The sequence below is a fragment of the Rhinoraja longicauda genome, chromosome 24, assembly GCF_053455715.1.
Source record: "Rhinoraja longicauda isolate Sanriku21f chromosome 24, sRhiLon1.1, whole genome shotgun sequence".
NCBI lineage: Eukaryota > Metazoa > Chordata > Chondrichthyes > Rajiformes > Arhynchobatidae > Rhinoraja > Rhinoraja longicauda.
The window spans coordinates 32,746,952-32,770,610 of record NC_135976.1 but is presented as its reverse complement, the minus strand read 5'-3'; the positions used below and the strand labels follow the sequence as shown (position 1 = coordinate 32,770,610).

Sequence of the window (23,659 nt, the reverse complement as noted above, 5' to 3'; positions counted from 1 at the left end):
ACAACCTGTCCAAGTCACTCTGCAGCCTTATTGCATCTTCCTCACAATTCACACTACCCCCCAGCTTAGTATCATCTGCAAATTTGCTAATGGTACTTTTAATCCCTTCGTCTAAGTCATTAATGTATATCGTAAATAGCTGGGGTCCCAGCACCGAACCTTGCGGTACCCCACTGGTCACTGCCTGCCATTCCGAAAGGGACCCATTTATCCCCACTCTTTGCTTTCTGTCTGTCAACCAATTTTCTATCCATGTCAGTACCCTACCCCCAATACCATGTGCCCTAATTTTGCCCACTAATCTCCTATGTGGGACCTTGTCGAAGGCTTTCTGAAAGTCGAGGTACACCACATCCACTGACTCTCCCCTGTCAATTTTCCTAGTTACATCCTCAAAAAATTCCAGTAGATTTGTCAAGCATGATTTCCCCTTCGTAAATCCATGCTGACTCGGAATGATCCTGTTACTGCTATCCAAATGCTCAGCAATTTCGTCTTTTATAATTGACTCCAGCATCTTCCCCACCACTGATGTCAGACTAACTGGTCTATAATTACCCGTTTTCTCTCTCCCTCCTTTCTTAAAAAGTGGGATAACATTTGCTATCCTCCAATCCACAGGAACTGATCCTGAATCTATAGAACATTGAAAAATGATCTCCAATGCTTCCACTATTTCTAGAGCCACCTCCTTAAGTACCCTGGGATGCAGACCATCAGGCCCTGGGGATTTATCAGCCTTCAGTCCCATCAGTCTACCCAAAACCATTTCCTGCCTAATGTGGATTTCCTTCAGTTCCTCCATCACCCTAGGTTCTCCGGCCCCTAGAACATTTGGGAGATTGTGTGTATCTTCCTCAGTGAAGACAGATCCAAAGTAACGGTTTAACTCGTCTGCCATTTCTTTGTTCCCCATAATAAATTCCCCTGCTTCTGTCTTCAAGGGACCCACATTTGCCTTGACTATTTTTTTCCTCTTCACGTACCTAAAAAAACTTTTGCTATCCTCCTTTATATTATTGGCTAGTTAACCCTCGTACCTCATCTTTTCTCCCCGTATTGCCTTTTTAGTTAACTTTTGTTGCTCTTTAAAAGAGTCCCAATCCTCTGTCTTCCCACTCTTCTTTGCTATGTTATACTTCCTCTCCTTAATTTTTATGCTGTCCCTGACTTCCCTTGTCAGCCACAGGTGTCTCTTACTCCCCTTAGAGTCTTTCCACCTCTTTGGAATAAATTGATCCTGCAACCTCTGCATTATTCCCAGGAATACCTGCCATTGCTGTTCTACCGTCTTCCCTGCTAGGGCCTCCTTCCAGTCAATTTTGGCCAGCTCCTGCCTCATGCCTCTGTAATCCCCTTTGCTATACTGTAATACTGACACTTCCGATTTTCCCTTCTGCCTTTCCATTTGCAGAGTAAAACTTATCATGTTGCGATCACTGCCTCCTAATGGCTCTTTTACCTCTAGTCCCCTTATCAGATCAGGATCATTACACAACACTAAATCCAGAATTGCCTTCTCCCTGGTAGGCTCCAGTACAAGCTGTTCTAAGAATCCATCTCGAAGGCACTCTACAAACTCTCTTTCCTGGGGTCCATTTCCAACCTGATTTTCCCAGTCTACCTGCATGTTGAAATCTCCCATAACCACCGTAGCATTACATTTTTGACACGCCAATTTTATCTCCTGATTCAACTTGCACCCTATGTCGAGGCTACTGTTTGGGGGCCTATAGATAACTCCCATTAGGGTCTTTTTACCCTTACAATTTCTCATTTCTATCCATACTGATTCAACATCTCCTGATTCTATGTCACCCCTTGCAAGGGAATGAATATCATTCCTTACCATCAGAGCAACCCCACCCCCTCTGCCCACCTGTCTGTCTTTTCTATACGTTGTGTACCCCTGAATATTCAGTTCCCAGCCCTGGTCCTCTTGTAGCCATGTCTCAGTGATCCCTACAACATCATACTTGCCCATGACTAACTGAGCCTCAAGCTCATCCACTTTATTTTTTATACTACGTGCATTTAAGTACAACACTTTAACTTCTGTATTTACCTCCCCTCTCACATCGGTCACAATTGGCCCTGCCCTTAATTTCTTTTCCCCTCTAGAACTTCTGTTCCCATTCTTCCGAGAGTCTTTTGCAATATCTCCTGTATTCCCTTTTACCTCATCTTCATATTCACAATTTGTTAACCCCTCCCCCCCACTACTTAGTTTAAAGCCACAGGTGTCACACTAGCAAACCTGCCTGCCAGAATGTTTGTCCCCCTGCTGTTAAGATGTAACCCGTCCCTTTTGTACAAGTCACCCCTAGCCCAGAAGAGATCCCAGTGGTCCAGAAATCTAAATCAATGACTGGTGTGATTCGTTTGAGAATAATGTCTAATCACTATTTCTTTTCATTTTCATCTGCACTGTTGCAATGTATATTTTTTGAAATTTCAATATTTGCATTAACTGATTTAGAAACATAGAAACATAGAAAATAGGTGCAGGAGTAGGCCAATCGGCCCTTCGAGCCTGCACCGCCATTCAATATGATCATGGCTGATCATCCAACTCAGTATCCTGTACCTGCCTTCTTTCCTTACCCCCTGGTCCCTTTAGCCACAAGGGCCACATCTAACTCCCTCTTAAATATAGCCAATGAACTGGCCTCAACTACCTTCTGTGGCAGAGAATTCCACAGATTCACCACTCTCTGTGTGAAACAAACTTTCTCATCTCGGTCCTAAAGGACTTCCCCCTTATCCTTAAACTGTGACCCCTTGTTCTGGACTTCCCCAACATCGGGAACAATCTTCCTGCATCTAGCCTGTCCAACCCCTTAAGAATTTTGTACGTTTCTATAAGATCCCCCCTCAATCTTCTAAATTCCAGCGAGTACAAGCCGAGTCTATCCAGTCTTTCTTCATATGAAAGTCCTGCCATCCCAGGAATCAATCTGGTGAATCTTCCCTGTACTCCCTTTATGGCAAGAATGTCTTTCCTCAGATTAGGAGACCAAAACTGTATGCAATACTCCAGGTGTGGTCTCACCAAAGCCCTGTACAACTGCAGCAGAACCTCCCTGCTCCTATACTCAAATCCCCTCGCTATGAATGCCAACATACCATTCGCTTTCTTCACTGCCTTCTGCACCTGCATGCCTACTTTCAATGACTGGTGTACCACGACACCCAGGTCTCGTTGCATCTCCCCTTCTCCTAATCGGCCGCCATTCAGGTAATAGTCTGCTTTCCTGTTCTTGCCACCAAAGTGGATAACACTCACATTTATCCACATTATACTGCATCTGCCATGCATTTGCCCACTCACCTAACCTATCCAAGTCACATTGCAGCCTCCTAGCATCCTCCTCACAGCTAACACTGCCCCCCCCCAGCTTCGTGTCATCCGCAAACTTGGAGATGTTGCATTCAATTCCCTCGTCCAAATCATTAATATATATTGTAAATAGCTGGGGTCCCAACACTGAGCCTTGCGGTACCCCACTAGTCACTGCCTGCCATTCTGAAAAGGACCCGTTTATTCCTACTCTTTGCTTCCTGTCTGCCAGCCAGTTCTCTATCCACATCAATACTGAACCCACAATACCGTGTGCTTTAAGTTTGCTTTAGTTTATTTACCATTGTTATCGAATATCAAACGTAGAACTGTGCAGGACCGGAACGGGTCTTTTAACCCACGATGTCTATGCTGACAATTATGTCAATTTAAAACTATTCCATCCGCCTGCAAATGGTCTATCCCATGCCTGCTCATGTGACTGTTTAAATGCCTCTTAAATGCTGCCATTGTATCTACTTCCACCAGTTCCCCAGGCAGCTTGTTCCAAACAGGCACCTGTAAGACAGATTTCTGACTCGAGTGTTGCTGTGTTAGGTGGCCTAGGGAAATTTCTATTTTTCTCTGATCCAGGGGCCACAGTTTAAGAATAAGGGGTAGGCCATTTAGAACAGAGATGAGGAAAAACTTTTTTAGTCAGAGAGTTGTGAATCTGTGGAATTCTCTGCCTCAGAGGGCAGTGGAGGCCAATTCTCTGAATACATTCAAGAGAGAGCTAGATAGAGCTCTTAAGGATAGCGGAGTCAGGGCATATGGGGAGAAAGCAGGAACGGGGTACTGATTGAGAATGATCAGCCATGATCACGTTGAATGGCGGTGCTGGCTCGAAGGGCCGAATGGCCTTCTCCTGCACCTATTGTCTATTGTCTATTGATCCTGGAGCACTGAGACTACTGCAATACAACCAAATATTGCGATCATTAGGGGATTACACAATTAATTACCACTAACATACAAAGTATTGTAAAACTTTGTTCATCCACCATTTTAATGGCTGTAAAGGGAAAGATGTGGAGAAATGTAAGGAATCAATGAGATTATATACTTTCACAGGTTGTGGGCTTTGATAGTGTCGATGATGAATCCAAACCAGAACAACACATTTTCAATGCAGACAGCCCATTGCCTGTGAATTGGACAGAAGATGATAACCCACCATACACCTATTACCTTTACTACATGTACGCCAACATGACGGTGTTGAATCATCTCCGCAAGTAAGGGCTTCTGCGCTATTTCTACAATTCCTAGAGTAATGAACGGGATTGTCTTTAAAGTACTCCTCGTGTTCATATAATTTATATGTTAATACTTCCCTGACAAAATAAGTCACCTTGTTGAAAAGTTTGTCTGTTCAGCCACTGTCTGGGTCCTAATTGCCATGAAATCTCATCTGCAATTATCTTATCGGAACCTGGAAACCTAATTGAGTCCAACAGTACCCAATCGTGTAGGCCTGGTTTGGTTGGATGTTTATTCCACTAAAACATTCTGGTTCAAGGCCAGTCAGGTCTGACTGGCATACTAACCCAGCTGAGCAATTTATTTGGGTCGGATGAGGATTGACTTGGTATTACCATTTATTCTTTGTGCTTCATTATAAGGAGGCAGATGTAGCAGAGTAAGTTTTTTTTTAAACTTTTTCAGCAAATGCCTCTGCACTGGATCATATGTGGGGGAGAAAATAATTTAAGTCCTCTGGTTTAGGTCAAGTTTAGTTGATCCATATAATTCAAGAAAAATGAATTGCCGTCCTGGTATTTTCTTGCTTCCAATTCCTTCCCCCTACAATCGGTCTGAAGAAGGATCCTGACCAGAAACGTTACCTTTCCATTTTCTCCAGAGATGCTGCCTGAGTTACTCTAGCATTTTGTGTCTATTTTTAGTCGATCCACAGTTCGGGTTGGATTTTAACTTTTGTACCTGTTCTTTTCTTTGCTTTTTTTCTCCTGCGTGTTTATCTGATAACGCTTAGAATTAAACAAAAAGTTTATAATGCAAACTGATGACATGGAAATTCTCCCGTAGACCATCCAGCAGTGATAAAATCTGTATGTTCCTTATTAATGCAGGAATAAAGTAACATTCTTTTGATAGAGAGAAAAGAAAATCTTTCAGAAAAATGCCACATTCTTGTTATGTACCTTTGGTAGAACCTTGCTTAAAATGAATAGTTGACCTTTCTTTTGGCAAAAGGAAATCAAATTCAGCAAAACAGATCTCGGTTTTCTGTTACTTCCTCAGATTTGTAAAATATAGTCACAGATAATGGTTAGCCCTTAACAGTTCTGAGTTTTTCCAGAGATTTGCTTTGATGTATGCCTTATCAGAAAACATATGTTGCTACTAAGATGATTAATGGTTGTTGCTTTTCCACTGACTATAGTATTTGGTGTAACTCAAGAAAAATAGTTTCCCTGCATTAGTTGGGAGAAATGTATAGAATTCTTACAACAGAGGCACACGCTATCTTGGTCCAACATGCCTGTAGTGGTGATAATTCTCCACAGGTGTCACCTCCCAGTTTGATCTCTTCTCATCCGATCAATATATCCGGTTTTTAGCCATTCTATTCAAACAAAGACCTTTAAACTTTCTGAGTGAGAAGTTTGATGCTTAAATCTTGGAAGATTGTCAGGGCAGAGGTGTGATCATTAATGCTTTTCCCTTTGCAGGAAAAGAGGATTCAACACATTTGTTTTACGGCCACATTGTGGTGAGGCTGGCCCCATTCACCATCTCATATCTGGATTCATGCTTTCACAGAACATCTCTCATGGACTTCTGCTTCGAAAGGTATGAACAAAACTGTTGCTCAAACACCCAAGCTGTTTATCGTACTTGCTAAAAATCTTTGTATTATGTGGTACTTGCTCTAAGTGCGGTCAATGAAAACAACCAAAATAAAAAGCACCACATATTCTGCTTGTGTAGCTTACGACCCAATGTGTGAACATTGAAATCTCCAATTTTAGGTAACTAACCAACACCCACCCACCTATTTTTTGTCCCATCTCTTCCCTGTGCCCTATCATGCACATCCATTTCTCCCACAATCCGGTCCCCCTTTCCCCTTCCTCATCTGTCCCCTTCCACCTATATTCCTTCCTCTGGCTTTACATTTCACGCCCCATCTCTCCTTACTATCTTTCATCTTTGGCCTTTGTCCAACCATCTATCAATTAAAACCCTCTCACTTGTATTCATCTATCGCTCTTGCCAGGTTTTGACCTGGCCCCGCCTCTCTCAGCTATCACCCCCCTACTACAGTCAGACTGAGGAAGGGTTCCAACCCAAAATGTCAACTATCCCATGTTCTCCGGAGAAAAATACACAATCCAGTCACTTTCCTTTTCCACTTACATGTGGAAAATGGATATTACGCAACCACCATCTGTAGTTCCTTCTGTCATGTTCACCAGTTGGTTTTCTGATTGGAAAATGTTGGAGAACTGAAGGCATAATTGTTCAGCATACTGCAACTCTGGGGAAAAAGAAGGATATGAAGAGATCTGGCAGTCCTGAGAGTCCGTAACTTGCTTGCCTGAAAAGTGCTTGTTGCTTTGCATGTTCATTGTTTAATTTGGGCCTGTTTAGTTTCTAGTGCACACATTCTTCACGACGAAATGCACTTGTGTAGAAAGTGTCACGTTAAATACTTTCTAACATTTCTGGAACCTTGATTCTCTGTGTCCTTGTTTCAGGCTCCAGTGCTACAATATCTGTACTACCTGGATCAGATTGGAATTGCAATGTCTCCTCTGAGCAACAACAGCCTTTTTCTGAGTTACCATAGAAACCCACTGCCGGAATATCTCTCTCGAGGCCTAATGGTGTCTCTCTCCACAGATGATCCTTTACAGTTTCACTTTACCAAGGTAAAAATCGCTGTGATGGTTACTGGATTCTTAACTACAGTTTATGTATAATAGCCAACCTCTTGCCACAATTTAACCAGGTCATAGACAACAACAACAACAACAACAACTGTAGAATCTAAATCTAAATCTAAATCTAAACATTAATAAAATGTTGAGGTGGCACAGCAGTAGAGTTGCTGCCTCAAAGCGCCAGTGACCTGGGTTTGATCCTGACTGCAGGTGCTGCCTGCTTGGAGTTTGTACGTTCTCCCTATGACCACGTGGGTTTTCTCTGGGTGCTCCAGTTCCCTCCCACATCCCAAAGAAGTGTGAGTTTGTAGGTTAATTGGCTTCTGTGAATTGCCCCTCATGTGTAGGATGCAAAACTGGAATAACATAGAACTAGTGTCCAGGTGATCGATGGTCGTCATGGACTCAGTGGGCTAAGGGCCTGTTTTCATGCTATCTCTAAAACTCAAAGTCAAAATGAAGATTTAGATCCTAGAGTAACGCAACATGGCCCATTGAATCTGCACGGACTGCCAAACACCATTTAAACCAATCCCATTTTATCTGGATTAAAGGAGATGCTGGACCACCAGTTGCCGGAAAATCAGTGGTGGACCTGTATGAACAAATGAACTGTTTCAGAAGCAGTAAACTTATAAAATAGGTGGTGGGATGCCACACTACTTGGAAAAATCTTAAATCGTCCTGCAGCCTTTTTTTTCCCGATCTTAAGATAGTTTGATTGCAGCCAAGATCATCTTTCATCAGCCTCAGAATGTGACTTCCACTTTAGTGTCCTTCAGCTAAAAACATAAAACAATTTCTATACTCAGCAGGGCAGGCAGCAAGAAATAGCAAAAAGTTGGTGAGTTCTGATGAAAGGTCATTGATATAAAAACATAATCCTCTTTCTATAGCAGATGATACAAAGCTGGGTGGTAGTGTCAACTGTTAGGAAGATGCTATGAGGTTGCAGGGTGACTTGGACAGGTTGTGTAAGTGGGCGGATGCATGGCAGATGCAGTTTAATGTGGATAAGTGTGAGGTTATCCACTTTGGTGGTAAGAATAGGAAGGCATAGTATTATCTGAATGGTGTCAAGTTAGGAAAAGGGGACGTACAACGAGATCTGGGTGTCCTAGTGCATCAGTCGCTGAAAGGAAGCATGCAGGTACAGCAGGCAGTGAAGAAAGCCAATGGAATGTTGGCCTTCATACCAAGAGGAGTTGAGTATAGGAGCAAAGAGGTCCTTCTGCAGTTGTACAGGGCCCTAGTGAGACCTCACCTGGAGTACTGTGTGCAGTTTTGGTCACCAAATTTGAGGAAGGATATTCTTGCTATTGAGGGCGTGCAGCATAGGTTTACTAGGTTAATTCCCGGAATGGCGGGACTGTCATATGTTGAAAGACTGGAGCGACTAGGCTTGTATACACTGAAATTTAGAAGGATGAGAAACGTATAAGATTATTAAGGGGTTGGACACGTTAGAGGCAGGAAACATGTTCCCAATGTTGGGGGAGTCCAGAACCAGGGGCCACAGTTTAAGAATAAGGGGTAGGCCATTTAGAACAGAGATGAGGAAAAACCTTTTTCAGTCAGAGAGTTGTGAATCTGTGGAATTCTCTACCTCAGAAGGCAGTGGAGGCCAATTCTCTGAATGCATTCAAGAGAGAGCTAGATAGAACTCTTAAGGATAGCGGAGTCAGGGGGTATGGGGAGACGGCAGGAACGGGGTACTGATTGAGAATGATCAGCCATGATCACATGGCTCGAAGGGCCTCCTCCTGCACTTATTGTCTATTGTCTAACCATTAAAGCCATCATAAGCGTAAACCAAATTCTTTCATACACAAGGTGGTGGGTGCCTGGAACGCAGTGCCAGGGGTGGTGGTGGAGATAGATGCACGAGCTTTATTTAAGGAGGCTTTTAGATAGATAGGCACATGGAAGAGCAGGGAATGGAGGGATATGGATCACATGCAGGCAGAGGTGATTAATTTAACTTGGCATCATGTTCAGTACAGTCATTGTGGGCCGAAGGATGGCGGAGTCAGGGGGTATGGGGAGAAGGCAGGAACGGGGTACTGATTGAGAATGATCAGCCATGATCACATTGAATGGCGGTACTGGCTCGAAGGGCCGAATGGCCTCCGCCTGCAGCTATTGTCTATTGTCTATACATATAAATGCAGCTTGAACTACCAGGTATTTCCTGTTTCTGCAGTTTGCCTTTTTAAAATCTTTGTATTTTGTTGGTCTTTTTAAATTTGTGATTTATTCCACTACTTCTGATTTTAAAATGTCTGCTTTCTCATAGGAGCCACTGATGGAGGAATATAGCATTGCTGCCCAGGTATGGAAGCTGAGCTCTTGTGACATGTGCGAGCTGGCACGGAATAGTGTCCTAATGAGCGGCTTCTCTTGCAAGGTAAACAGCAATAAGATGTGATTCACATTTAATTGGCTTTTCAGAGATACTATGCTTTTTTCAAAACAGGCATCAGTAATTCCACAGGGTCAAAAGATTGGGTTGAAGTCAAATTACAGCAGACAACCTGGACTAAAGATTCATAGGGAGCCCTATGCCATTACAGGCCTAATGGTTCAAATGAAACATTTGGGACTGCGTAATAGCACAGTTGGTAGAGCCGCTGTTTCACAGCACCAGAGACCCGGGTTCGATCCTGACCTCTGGTGCCTTCTGTGCGGAGTTTGCACACACTCTCTGTGACCGCGTGGGTTTCCTCCGGGTGCCGCAGTTTCCTCCCGCATCTCAAAGGACAGGGGGGTTTGTAGGTTATCCCTCTGTAAATTGACCCTCGTGTTACAAAAATAGGATAATGTAGAACTAGTGTGAATGGGATCAGTGGTCGGCGTGGACTTGGTGGGCCAAAGAGCTTGTTTCCATGCTGCATCTTTCAATCAATTAAACTGATGCCTGCTTTCTAATCTAGGTAGGCAATCACTTTATCTATAAAAGGAACAGGTAAGTCTGCCCTGTTTCCATGCCGGTTTTTGTCCATTGTGTAACATTACTAGAATAAACTATAGACACCATTACAGTGCTCCTTGTGGGATAGACTACACAAAGTTATTGCTGCATGCCCCAAAACTGTGACAAAACCTTACAGATTTTAACCGTCAGGCTTGGTGTAAAATTGCTTTTGAATATCTGAGAGTCATGAAAGGTATAAGTCTTCCTTCCTCCATAATAAAAAGGAAGGGAATAGGAGTCAATAGACAATAGGTGCAGGAGTCTGGTCCACAGAGGATGCTGGCTGATGCTATGATATTTTGCCCAATTGTTCAGCAGTGGGAGGCATGGGGACTTTGGTTAAACTTTGATTATTTTGTACTTAAAATGTAAACCTCTTGGCATTCTGAATACAGGGATCCCGTGGGTTAATGTGTGAGGAGCGTTTGACGGCTCTGGGCCCGTACTCGCTGTGGTTTAGAAGGATGAACGGGGACCTCATTGAAACTTACCAAATAGTGAAAGGCCTGGATAGAGTGAAAGTGGAGAGGATGTTTCCACTGGTCGCAGAGTCTAGGACCAGAGCCTCAGAATAAAAGGACGTACCTTTAGAATGGTGATGAAGAGGAATTTCTTTAGCCAGAGGGCGACATATCTGTTCGTTGCCACGGATGGCTGTGGAGGCAATTGGGTATTTTTAAAGTGGAGATTGATAGGTTCTTGATTAGTAAGGATAACAAAGGTTAGGGGGAGCGGAAGAATGGGGTTGTGGGAAAAATAGACCAGCCATGATCAATGGCAGAGCATACTCAATGGGCCGAATTACCTAATTCTGCTCCTATTTCTTATTAACATGAATATTTTACAGAGAGACAGAAATCTACAATCTACACTAACTATATATTTCTTTGCAAATGAACAAAATGTAATCTATTTACCCACCACCAGAGTTCCTGACAATGAAGCACCTGTCTAAATTGATCCTTTCTTCTCAGTTATCCATCCTGAACTAAATAGTGTGTATGCAATGAATCCTTGAGTGCAAATCCCATTCAAGCATTATTACTGGGAACTTACCAATTTGAAAACTCTGCTGTTTTATTCTCATGGAAAATATATGCCTCTTTCCTCATGTTCCTTCAAACTGCTGCTTTGTTTTAAATGACAGATGGTTTCCAAATTTTATAATGATCTGTGGGAATAACTCCAAGTAATAACCTCCTAAGGGGAAACTAATCAACTCTCAAAGGCCTCATTACTTTCACTGCATGTGTTTCCGTTCATTAAGATCCACTTGGAAGCCATCATATATATGCAACTTGAAAAACTTTGAATGAAATAACTATTCCCTCTCTTAAAATTTTTTCCTTTCTCTTTTAAAAAAAGGCATGTGTAATAAAAAGATTCACCAGGAGTCGTAAACCTTGAATAATCTTGGCCAATTTTGTTTTGTTAACTGATTGAAGATTATAAATTACATGTTTCCAAATACACAGGACAAGATGTTAGAAATCCAAAGTGCCAAATGTCAACTTGCTCCCGGTGGTAATGGGAGGCTTATGCACTCACCTATGCTCCTCCGATGTTGAGAAAGGCTAGGCAGACGCGTCATTGGGGTTATCAAGTGGGCACCTACTTTCATCGATGAACGAAATACTATTTTGTGATTAGATAATAATTGACTAACATGTCCACATTTACTTGCATTCGTGTAGTTTCTGAAACATTGTAAGGAGTAATGGAAATGGTCTTTCATCCTCTTTAAGGCAGAGTTCATAAGTCAGAATTAGGCCATTCGCTACATTGAGTCTACTCTGCCATTCAATCATAGTTGATCTATCTTTCCCTCTCAAGCCATTCTCCTGTTTTCTCCCCATAATGTTTGACACCATTACTATCAAGAATGATAGACTCAGACGAATTATAGATGGTTGATGTACATAGAGAATGAAAGTTATTGGGGCTAGGTGGAATTCCACAGATTCACCACCCTCTGACTAAAGAAATTCCTCATCTTTCTAAAGGTACATCCTTTTATTCTGAGGCTGTTCCCTCTGGTACTAGACTCTCCCACTAGTGGAAACATCCTCTCCACGTCCACTCTAACTAGGCCTTTCACTATTCAATAGGTTTCAATGAAGTACCCCCTCATCCTTCTAAACTCCTGCGAGTACAGGCCCAGAACCGTCAAAGAGTTGCAGGATACTTGCCACTTCCCAGTGGAAATCTGTGAACTTGGGAGAGTTAAGTACTAATCAAAGCCTTTCTGAAATGCCTGGCTCAGTACTAATCAATGCATTGTGTTTATCCATGAAATAAATCTATTCAAACATGCACATTTGGCACTCCTGGGAAACTGTGTGGAACTTAAAGGGCCTGTCCCACTTAGGCGATTTTAAGGCGACTGCTGGCAACTAGGCTGTCGCCGAACGTTTGTCGGGGTGTCGCGGGCATGATCGTGAGGAGTCTTCCAAAGATCGTAGTGGATCATAGTGGATCTTGGTGCGTTGCCGAGAAATCAAACGGTTTGAAATCTTTCGGCGACAGCTGGCTTGTCGCCAGGCATCGTTGCTTATTGCGGTCACTGTCGCATGCTGTCCCCAGGTTTGATAGGTTGTCTTAAAATACATTTAGAAGCACATAATATTAAAATAAGTAAAGTTATATCAAAATACCATAAAATGCTTGTGTTTAAACAATTTATTTACCGTCAGGACATTTGACAGGTAAATTGGAGGCGACAGTTTGACGGTCAGGTAAGCGTGGGAATTTTCGCGATGTTTTTGGCCTCAGCCATTACATTTAAAGTGGGCTCCAAACCCAGATATACAACCCAGAAACCAGATATGCATCTCCCTTACATTTTCAAAGAATGCGCACACACTTTTCACAAAAATCCACTGAACCACTTAAAAAAAAAATTTTTTTTAATACAGCAATTAGTAAACCGGAAGTAAATCCAGTTTATTCCTTGTTACAGTGAAGCTTCGTTTTTAAGTAACCCATACAAGGTGTGATAGTTCAAAACTCTCAAGTACTTACCGACTTGTCAGTGATTTCAGCGAAAACCAGGACGCCGGAGAAGCATTGACAGCGTGGGAATTTTTGCGTTGTATCAGAAGACGCTGTAATCTCGACCTGACTCGGCATTGTCGTGGTCATTATCGTCGGGTAAAAGAAAAGTTTGGCGATCTGCTACGACTTTGACAGTCGCCAAAAAGATCGCCTAAGTGGGACAGGCCCTTAAGAGTTAAGAGTTAACTATTAAACCTGTAGGATTTAATTCCTGAGCATTTTAAATTATGAGGATATTTTTTAAATGCCATTTAATTTTTTTATCCTTGCTCTTTTCCCTTTCTTTCTAGTTTCCTTTTCTGTACCTAATTAAACTTTGAATTTACCTTCTCTAATTCACCATTCTTCTCAGCAGTCCTTGTGCTTTTCCTCAGTCTTTAATTACAGCAGATACCATATCTTGTTATGTTTGACTCTCTTAGTTCATAATTGCACTGAACCTAATCTAAACTGCTGGCACAAGAATTGAACCTGTGCTATGACTTTTTTTTTTGCATCCTAGATAAAGAGATACTGGCTGGGGCCGAACTATCAAAAGGAGAGCATTGAGAGCAATGATATCCGCCGTACTAACGTCCCAGATATCCGAGTTGGCTACCGTCACGAGACGCTGTGTGAAGAGCTGAACTTGATCACACAGGCATTAATCACTGCGGAGCGGTGGGAGAATGAAGCCATAAACATGACTCCAGTGTCTGAATAATGATAAGCTGCTACTATGATAAGTGAATGATGGTCGTCATATCGAAGGACAGTTGTTTAAAACATTTTATTTAAGAACATCTGTAGAATGCTAGAGAATCTAACTATGTTTACCCTCACTGTATCATTAATTATTATGACTTGGAATTGAAACAATTTGAAAAGTTGACCGTCAGACATGCACACAATTATTCCTACCTACCATTGTGCTTGGTTTTTTATAGTATCGTGAATGATTTTAAATATAGTTTATTTACTCTTTTGGACTAGCGTTTGGACTGAATGTGGTGGCTGTCCAAAGTGGCTGGGTAAATCTGCTCTGCGCTGCACCGCATTGCTTCTCTCATGACTGTGGCCATGACGATTCCTGTTCAATAGGTGCAGGAGTAGGCCATTCGGCCCTTCGAGCCAGCACCGCCATTCAATGTGATCATGGCTGATCAAAAGAGCTCCCCAAAAGAGCTACCTCCCTGCATTCCAACAGATGCTTTGGTTGTGCAGGAGCTGTCACCCAACCTTATGACCGTCGCACAACTTCTGGATAATATTAACAATGGAGCAGCACCAGTTAGCATGTTAGGCATTGCCACAAGCATGATGTGACTTGGATGTTTAGTAATTGAATAGGTTTTACTTTCGTTGATGATGTGCATACTGAACACCCCAATTATATATGTTTACTGTTTTTGAAAAGGGGTGGTCTCATGAGCGTTGCAAGCAATCATTTTAACTTTCTGTCCAGTCTGGTGATAATTTCAGCCTCGGCTTAATCTTTGTACATTGGTGGTAAATTCTCACCTCACTCTGCTACCTAGGAGCACATTACTTACGATGACTGTTTATTTCTGTACAAAAAAGTAACATCGGTGTTGTCAAATATAGCATCGTCCCAACCGATCTTAGTTTATGTTCTAACGGACATAAAAGCAAAACAGGGTAGTTCTTTCATAGAAACATAGAAAATAGGTGCAGGAGGAGGCCATTTGGCCCTTCAAGCTAGCACTGCCATTCATTGTGATCATGGCTGATCATCCACAATCAGTAACCCGTGCTTGTACAATATTCATCCCTGAAAACACAACTGTCAAAAGGAGTCTAATAAGTGATTTATGGAACCGTACCGTGCTTAATTTGGCTGGCATTCATCCCAAGAAGACTAACACGTAATACATTTCAAAAGTAATCTGCCACCTCCAGAGTGCTCAGGGACAACCTGTGGACTATCTATTCTTAAGTTTTATATTTGAATCTATCTTGTTTTTTATTGGGCACCAGACTTTTAGAAGACTACTATATATATAAAATTGAGTCATCAATTTCTGTTCCTCATGGTTTCCTGTCTCCAGTCCAGAGCAAAACTAATGTAGAACAGAGCAACCCATAACCTCATATCCATGACCTCAGTGATTTTCCAGCAACTCCAATCTCATAAACGTTAGACAGTTGCCCTAAACGTATTGCATTCAATAATAGTCACAGACTGAGTCATTTGCAGTGTGTGTATTAATAAATGATGCAGCTTTCTTTTTAAAAAAAATAAGTCCAGTTTTGAGTTTTTAATTCATTGGTGAACAGTTGGTCATTTGCAGGCTCTCTTAAATCTGTTATCAAATTGCCTGGTATTATTATTGTTGCTGCTGCTTGTATCAGACTGCTGCTGCCTGGCATCTAAGTCTAGAATCCTGTTTCTCGATCGCCTTGCAAAGGCCTATATAATCAGTGTTTAAAAAAAAATGTCAGTGCATTTGCACTGTTCACCCGACAACTTTGCTACTCACCCAATAGACGATTTCCAACTAAAACAGTGAAACAGTCTCTTATTGTTCCCTGATGCAATACTGCCTCAGTGCTGCAGAGATTTCCTGTTAATCATTGACGAGCTCCATTATCCCTTCACCTTTTCCCCCATCCCGCCACCTCCCCCAGCCAGTCCCTCAACAGTACCTCAGAAGGCACCAAGTGCTGGAGTAACTCAGCAGGTCAGGCAGCATCTCTGGAGAACAACAATAGGTGACGTTTCTGATTGGGATACTTTCCAACCAGAACATCACCTATCCATGTTCTCTAGAGACAATGCCTGATCCGCTGAGTTACTGGAGCACTTACTCTTTTTTTTTTGTTGTAAATCGGTTTCTGCGGTTCCTTGTATCTCCATCAGTACCCCAGGATGCATGTAATAATCACATTATTATTTCACATTTGCATTTTTAGCTGCCAGAGAGAAATGGCATCATATAATCTTTGCATGCAAATTTCACAGGCACCTCCTCCAACCTTATCAATTACATTCGGTGCTCCCGATATAGCCACCTTTACGAAGGCAAAGCATAGACTAGATGACTGTTTTGACAAACAAATGCTGAGTCTGCCATGACCTGCTGGATCTCCTGCTTGCTAACCATTTTTAGCTCTCCTTTCCCACTCCTATCCTGTCTTTTCTGTCCTTGGCCTCCATTGCCAGTGAGACCACATGCAAACTGAAAGAACAGCACCTTCTTTCCCACTTGGGTAGCTTACAACCAATGGTATGAGCAATGAATTCTCCAATTTCATGTAATAGCCCCCAATCTTTCCCTTTACCAGTGTGCACCCATTTCTCCCACCATCCTAGCCACCCTGCCCCCTTCCACCCTCCCCCCCCCCCCCCCACCCTATGCTCTTCCATTCTCATGGGCCATATTTCCTTTTATCTCCTCTTTCTTTCCCCCCCGAACCTCTCTAATCCCCCCCACCAAAAAAAAATCCTCCCTCTGGCTTTACATTTTACAATTCCTCCTCTTTCTTTATCTGACACCCTGCTGTCTCCTTTTCATCTATAGCCTTTATCACTCATTCCACCCATCTGCCAATCGCCCCCCCCCTCACCTATATCCACCTATCACTTGCCAGACTTTATCCCACCTCACCTCTCTTTTCCAGCTTCTTCGTCCACCACCCCCTCCCCCCACTCCATTGGTCCGAAGAAAGGTCCCGACTCGAGACTTCGTCAGTCCATTTCCCTCCACAGATACTGCCTGACCCACTGAGTTCTTTCAGCATGTTTGTTTTCCTTAAGATTCCAGCTTCTACAGTTCCTTGTGCCTCTGAATGTTGATCTTGTTTGTAAAGACCATGGAAATGGAGTTGAGGCAGCAATCATGCATGGACTCCGTGTTACAGATTTTTCCTTCAATCCCCATATTATTGAGACAATGATTCCTTATGTCTGAGGTCAGTTTTTTTTTTCTGGAATTATCATTTTAAGAATAAATGATTTAATTGTTCTAATTGTCAATAGTTTTACAATGCAGATGTTGCAATGAAAGTCATTTAAAATTAATTTTGGTTGCTTGTGAATTATTATAAATGAGCTACACTGCTTTTCTGCATGTGCAGTTCCATTTTTTTCCTAAGTCATAGATTGTTTTCTAATCAAATCTTGCTAATTGATTACAGAAACAAACCCTAGCATGCGACGATTGGTACTGACAAACTCGTATGCATGGATGGGTTTAGTTACTGAACCTTTACTCTTGTAGTGAATATTAGAGGCTTCATTGGTATTTATGCAACTCATCAGAATTGTTATTACCCACATATAAAGCACTCCTTAGTGGATATAGAGTTGTACAGAGTGAAAACAGGCCCTTGAGCCCAACTAGCCCATGCTGACCAACATGCCCCATCTCCACTAGTCCCAATTGCCTGAATTTGGCCCATATCCTTCTAAACCTATTCTGTCTAAATGTTTCTTAAATGTTGTGATATCTATGGAATCTAACATCAAATGATAGAATAAACAATTGGTGATGTGAATCTCAATGTTGCTGCACTGAGATTAAGCAAGTTTTGTAAATTAAATAATAACTCCTTTGGGCTATTACTTCATGGTGCAAACCAGCTTTTATTGTTTAAAAAGAAACCATAAATGTTAGCGTTTCATATAGAGCAATAACATGACTTATTTATACATTAGTTGAACTCAACTGCTGTGATGTAAAATCGTGTGCAGTGCATTTATGATGCTTTCAGTTGCATGAAACAAAGATAATCAGGTTTGGGTTGGTCAGGCATGACCTTTGAGTAATACTGAAAGAGACCCAATGAGGAATTATTGTGGGTGAATCAACATTCAGCTTACAATCAGTAAGCCAAGCAGTTACCTGACAGTGATGTAATTCTAGTAGCTAATGATTAACGGAATCACATCTATCTGTTCAGTAATTATTAGAAATGGATAAAGTTTACATAAGGTTGTTGCTGACTCCAAACAAACTATCGATCAAAGAGCAGTTTGTACCTGGGAGCAGAGCCAATAACATGGACTTTGTCTCGACAAGAGTTAGTGTAGTGGGAGAGGGGGGTTGAGTGAGGTGGCTCATGTGGGGACTGTCTCGGGAATATGTACACAGACTCCCATGTCCTGACTAAACAATTTTTTTTTAAAAATTGTGCATTTGAACAAAATTTTAAATGCTTTTACAAAGATTTTACAAATTAAAAAAATTATCCAAGCTAATTTCCATCTTGCATTCCATTTGCTTCATTTTAAGGTAACAAAACTTTTGGTACTCTGTATAATTCACCAGTGTGTGGATAACTCGGGTGATGATCAGCAAATCTGAAGTGCGGCCTGCTTGGATTTTATCCCCATTGTAACTTTATCCTGGGCATAAATATTGGAAATGCTTTCTCGTAGAATATCTGAGTTCACAGCATGCTTTGCGATTTAAAGGGGAGCTGTCAATGACAAAGGTTAGTGTCATCGAGACACTAAGCGTGGAAACAGACCCTTCGACCCAACTTGCCCACATCAACCAAAATGCCACATCTAAACGTGCCACTTGCCTGCTTTTGGCCCATATCCCTCTAAACCTATCCTATCCATGTACCTATCTAAATGTTACTTAAATGTTGTAACAGTACCTGCCTCAACTACCTCCTCCGGCAACTCGTTCCATACACCCACCACCCTTTGTGTAAAAAAAATAAATGTTACCATTAAATAATTCCCCCCTTTAGTCCTCTGGTTTGCGATTTCCCTATGTTGGGAAAAAGACTTTGTGCGCTTACATGATCTATTCCTCTCATGATTTTGTACACCTCCATAAGATCACCCCTCATCCTCCTGCGCTCCAAAGGAATAAAGCCCTAGCCTGCACAATCTCACCCGGAAGCTCAGTCCCTCGAGTCCTGGCAACATCCTGGTAAATCTTCTCTGAACCCTTTCAAGCTTGACAACATCAACTGATTATGTTATTTTAATTTCATAGCAAAGGTAAAAGAACCAAACGGTACTTATTATACCACAGGTTATTTCCATGTAGGCTTTGAAATCCTTTCACTGTAGGAGACTCCAGTATAACAGATAAACCCATAGGTTATTGACTAAATAATTGTATCCATTAAGATTTAATGTATGCAACGTGCTTCTTGTGATTGTCACATTTCCACGTTGCACTTTCTAAATAACATTCCTATCGCTAGGAAAACGCTTAATGTCGCAGGTAATTAGAAATATTGCAATAATCTGGAAGGATTTGAAAATAATTAGAGAATTGATTTATTAGATAGACACTGGAAACCACATTTCTGCTTGAAAAATAAAGCACACTTTTTTTTATTGAAAACTGGATAGTCAAGTTAGCTTTTTGATATTATAACCAGATAATGTATGTTGGATTTGTTAACTTTTAAAATGGCTACTATTTTGACTCTGGTCCTTGGAAAGAAAAACATTTCGATAAATCAGCTTTGCTTTTTCTCTATCTCCAGTTTGTGCATGATAACGCAGTGACCAGGTTTTGATAATGTCTAGCTTATTGTGCATGGACAGGAAAATGTTAACCGATTGGTGAGTACTGTCTCCGGGCAGATATATGAATATCCATGCCTGACTACTAAAGCTCCAGTTTCCAGCTGATTCAGAGTTAAGGTCCCAGTGAAGCTAAACCCAAGACGTCAGAATCTCATATGTTTTCATTAAACCCTGCAAAATGTAATGGACTGCTTGTAGTACTATTTTGAATCGGGCATCCCATTTCTGGAAGATAGAAACAAAAAGATGGAGTGGCTCAGTGGGTCAGCATCTGAGGAGAAAAGGAATGGGTGATGTTTCTGGTCGAGACTCTTCTTCTGAAGATCTCGACACGAAACGCCACCCATTCCTTTTCTCCAGAGATGCTGCCTGATCTGCTGAGTTAAGAGCCTGTCCCACTTAGGCGATCTTTTTGGCGACTGCCGGCGACTGTTGAAGTCGTAGCAGATCGCCGAACTTTTCTTTTACCCGACGACAATGACCACGACAATGCCGAGTCAGGTCGAGATTACAGCGTCTTCTGAAACATCGCAAAAATTCCCATGCTGTCAATGCTTCTCCGGCGTCCTGGTTTTCGCTGAAATCACTGACAAGTCGGTAAGTGACAGAAGAAGCTGTTCTTGATTCTGATGCTTTGAAGCTTTTGTATCTTTTGCCCAACAGGAGAGGAGAGAAAAGGGAATGACCAGGGTGAAAATGGCCCTTGATTATGTTGGCTGCTTTCGCGAAGCAGCTCGGAGTGTAGATGGAGTTGATAAGGGTGGAGAGGGAAGCTGCTTTGTCCGATGGACTGTGTTGTGGTCACAACTCTTTGCAATCTCTTGCGGTCTTGGGCAGACCAGTCCCCTACTGAGCTGCGATGCACCCAGACAGATGGTTTCTATGGTGCATTGGTGGGAGATGTTAAACCAGGCTGCACCTCCTTGGTCTTCTGAGGTGTTGTAGAGGTGTTGGTGTGCTTTCTCTGCGGTAGCTTCAATGTGGCTGGTATAGGACAAATTGTTGGTGATGTTTACTCCCAAGGAACTTGGAAGTTCTCGACCATCTCCACGTCGGCACCAGAGATGCTGACTGGGGTGTGTACACTACCTCGTTTTCCAAAATTAATAACAATCTCCTTGGTCTTGTTGACACTTGGGGAGAGATGGTGGTCTTGACACCATGTTACTAACCCCTCTATCTCCAATATTTACTCCGTCTCGTCATTGTTCGAGACCCATCCCACTCTGGTGGTGTCATCTGCAATTTTGCACTCAATGGGGGGGGGGGGGGGGGGGGTGGAGGGTTTGCTGGTGAATAACGAGCATCACCAGTGATTTTTAATACTGGTGTAGGTTTAATGACACCGTTAAAAGATTTCACTTTTTAAACTACCAACTCTATCAGTTAAATACTTCTTGACAAATAGTGGGCTGGTGATGAAATAGTTGCAAAGTGCTGGTCTTGTTTTCAACCTCCCTCATTCCTTGCGGTTCCCTGCACGGACTTCATTGTACTGGTGCGCTTACTCACATGTATAAGTAATGTGCTCTGCATTTGTTATTCTTACTATGGCAGACATATTTCGGTATGCTCTTTTCCCACTTTTCACAATAAATCAAATTGATGGGAATGTGTGAGAGAGAATAAGTTGCAGGAATACAGAAAATCAGGAGATGTAAAATGTGACTAATAGGATTGCTTCTCTGGGAACCAGCATGGAACTGATGGACCGAATGGCCTTTTTAATATTTATAAGAGTGCATATTTTGCTTGCTTTCTTGTTTCTAGTTGTAGATATTTTGCTTGACTATCAAAAAATGGTGATTTACTTGCAAAAAGAAATATTCAGACCAAATATAAATGAAAAACAATTTTTTTAAATTCTGATCTACCATATTACATAAATTTGACCATTTAAAAAAAATAGAAATGCTTCCACAAAGGTTTTGGATGGTACTTGAAACTTGTTCATGAAAGATTTAATTATCCGGCAGATGGTAACGTGCATCATCTGGTCTGTGGCCAGAAGTTTGGTGGCACTAGATTGTACAAGTCTCCAGTCTAGGTCCTCAAGTGTAAAAGATATGTGTATCATTACATGAAATGGTTGTAAACAGCATGTTTGAATGACCAGAACTAAGCAGTTTGTTCAAGCAATGGGAAATGTTCTTAACATCCTCACATTTGGCCTTTGCTAGCAGCAGACTGAACTAAATGAGTGCTGATGTGTTCATCAATTGCCTTCCTTACCTGTTCTGGCCTCCGTTTAATCACTACTCTGCTCACTCCGACCTGCGCGAGATAACCACTTATGAGGTGTTTGTGCAGTAATCAACAAGAACCAGAACTGTGCAGTATGGTTGACTCTTGTCAGCCTTCTAAGGCGGGACAGTCATGATTTGTTTGAAACCAATTCAACAGTTCAACACGATGTCCCACCATCTTACATCGTCCCTCGGGATTGTGGATGATCTGGTTCCACTCCGGTTCTGGGGCTAATGAGGTGACTATTGGAACCCCAAGCTCTTCCACGGGTGGGCCAAGGGTTGGCTGGTGGGGCAGGTGGAGATTGCATGAATTGTCTGCTCCTTTTGCAGAGACTTTGTGTGCTCCCGATGTGCTCTGAGAGGGAGCTAGAGGGAGCATAATCACATTAGCTTGTCGCTGTGAAACTATTCTAGAACAATATGGTAAATGAGGATTTCCCTAATTTGTTTAATCTACTGGTTATTATATTTCGTTAGTATATTAAATGCAACTTTTGCACTGTGATTGCTTGTTAATTTTGTTTATGAAGATTGCTGAAAAATTGTAATTATGCTGAAGTATTGCAATAAAATTATTGAAAAATTATGATGTGTTTTTAAGGTGACTTTTGTGACTGGGGATAAATTTTCCTTATCCCTGTGTGTGTGTGTGTGTTCAGTTGGTCTGATCTGTTTAAAACAAAGAAAGATTTGCTTTAAAATAGTTATAGTCATACAGCAGGAAAAACTTTTTCAGTCAGAGAGTTGTGAATCTGTGGCATTCTCTGCCTCAGAAGGCAGTGGGGGCCAATTCTCTGAATGCATTCAAGAGAGAGCTAGATAGAGCTCTTAAGGTTAGCGGAGTCAGGGGGTTTGGGGAGAAGGCAGGGACGGGGTACTGATTGAGAATGATCAGCCATGATGCACTGTAAGGAGTTTGTACGTTCTCCCCGTGACCTGCGTGGGTTTTCTCCGAGATCTTCGGTTTCCTCCCACACTCCAAAGACGTACAGGTATGTAGGTTAATTGGCTGGGTAAATGTAAAAATTGTCCCTAGTGGGTGTAGGATAGTGTTAATGTACGGGGATCGCTGGGCGGCACGGACTTGGAGGGCCGAAAAGGCCTGTTTCCGGCTGTATATATATGATATGATATGATATGATCACATTGAATGGCGGTGCTGGCTTGAAGGGCCGAATGGCCTCCTCCTGCACCTATTGTCTATTGTCTATAGCACGGAAACAGGTCCTTCGGCCCAACTCATCCATACTGACCAAGATGATCCACAGCCCCATCTATGCTGGTCCCATTTGCTCATGCGTGACCCCTATCCCTCTAAACCTTTCCTGTCCATGTGCCTGTCCAAATGTCTTTTAAATGTTGTTATAGTACCTGCCTCAACGATCTCCTCTGGCAGCTCCTTCCATATAGCCACAACCTTCTGTGTGAAAACGTTGCCGTTCAGATTCTTATGAAATCTTTCTTTCACCTTAAACCTATGTTTTCTGGCTCATGATTCTCCTCGGTGTATCTGCTCTATATATTCCCTTCATGATCTTATACAACTCTAGAATATCACCCCTCATCCTCCTGCGCTCTAAGGAATAAAGTCCTAGCTTGCCCAACCTCTCCCAATAGCTCAGGCCCTCGTGA

General features: G+C 42.1%; 1 protein-coding gene across 4 annotated transcripts in view; it reads left to right on the top strand.

Annotated features, from left to right (window-relative positions):
- The window catches only part of LOC144605592 (AMP deaminase 2-like), a 127,063-nt gene extending 104,450 nt beyond the window's left edge, over positions 1–22,613 (top strand). For all 4 annotated transcript variants that reach the window (XM_078421025.1, XM_078421024.1, XM_078421026.1 and 1 more), the window contains exons 14-18: positions 4,415–4,578; positions 6,037–6,157; positions 7,066–7,239; positions 9,548–9,658; positions 13,782–22,613. In XM_078421025.1, the coding sequence (XP_078277151.1) occupies positions 4,415–4,578; positions 6,037–6,157; positions 7,066–7,239; positions 9,548–9,658; positions 13,782–13,982 (771 nt within the window). In that variant the 3' untranslated portion in view covers positions 13,983–22,613. The remainder of the gene's footprint in view (positions 1–4,414; positions 4,579–6,036; positions 6,158–7,065; positions 7,240–9,547; positions 9,659–13,781) is intronic.
- Positions 22,614–23,659: the final 1,046 nt, after the last annotated feature.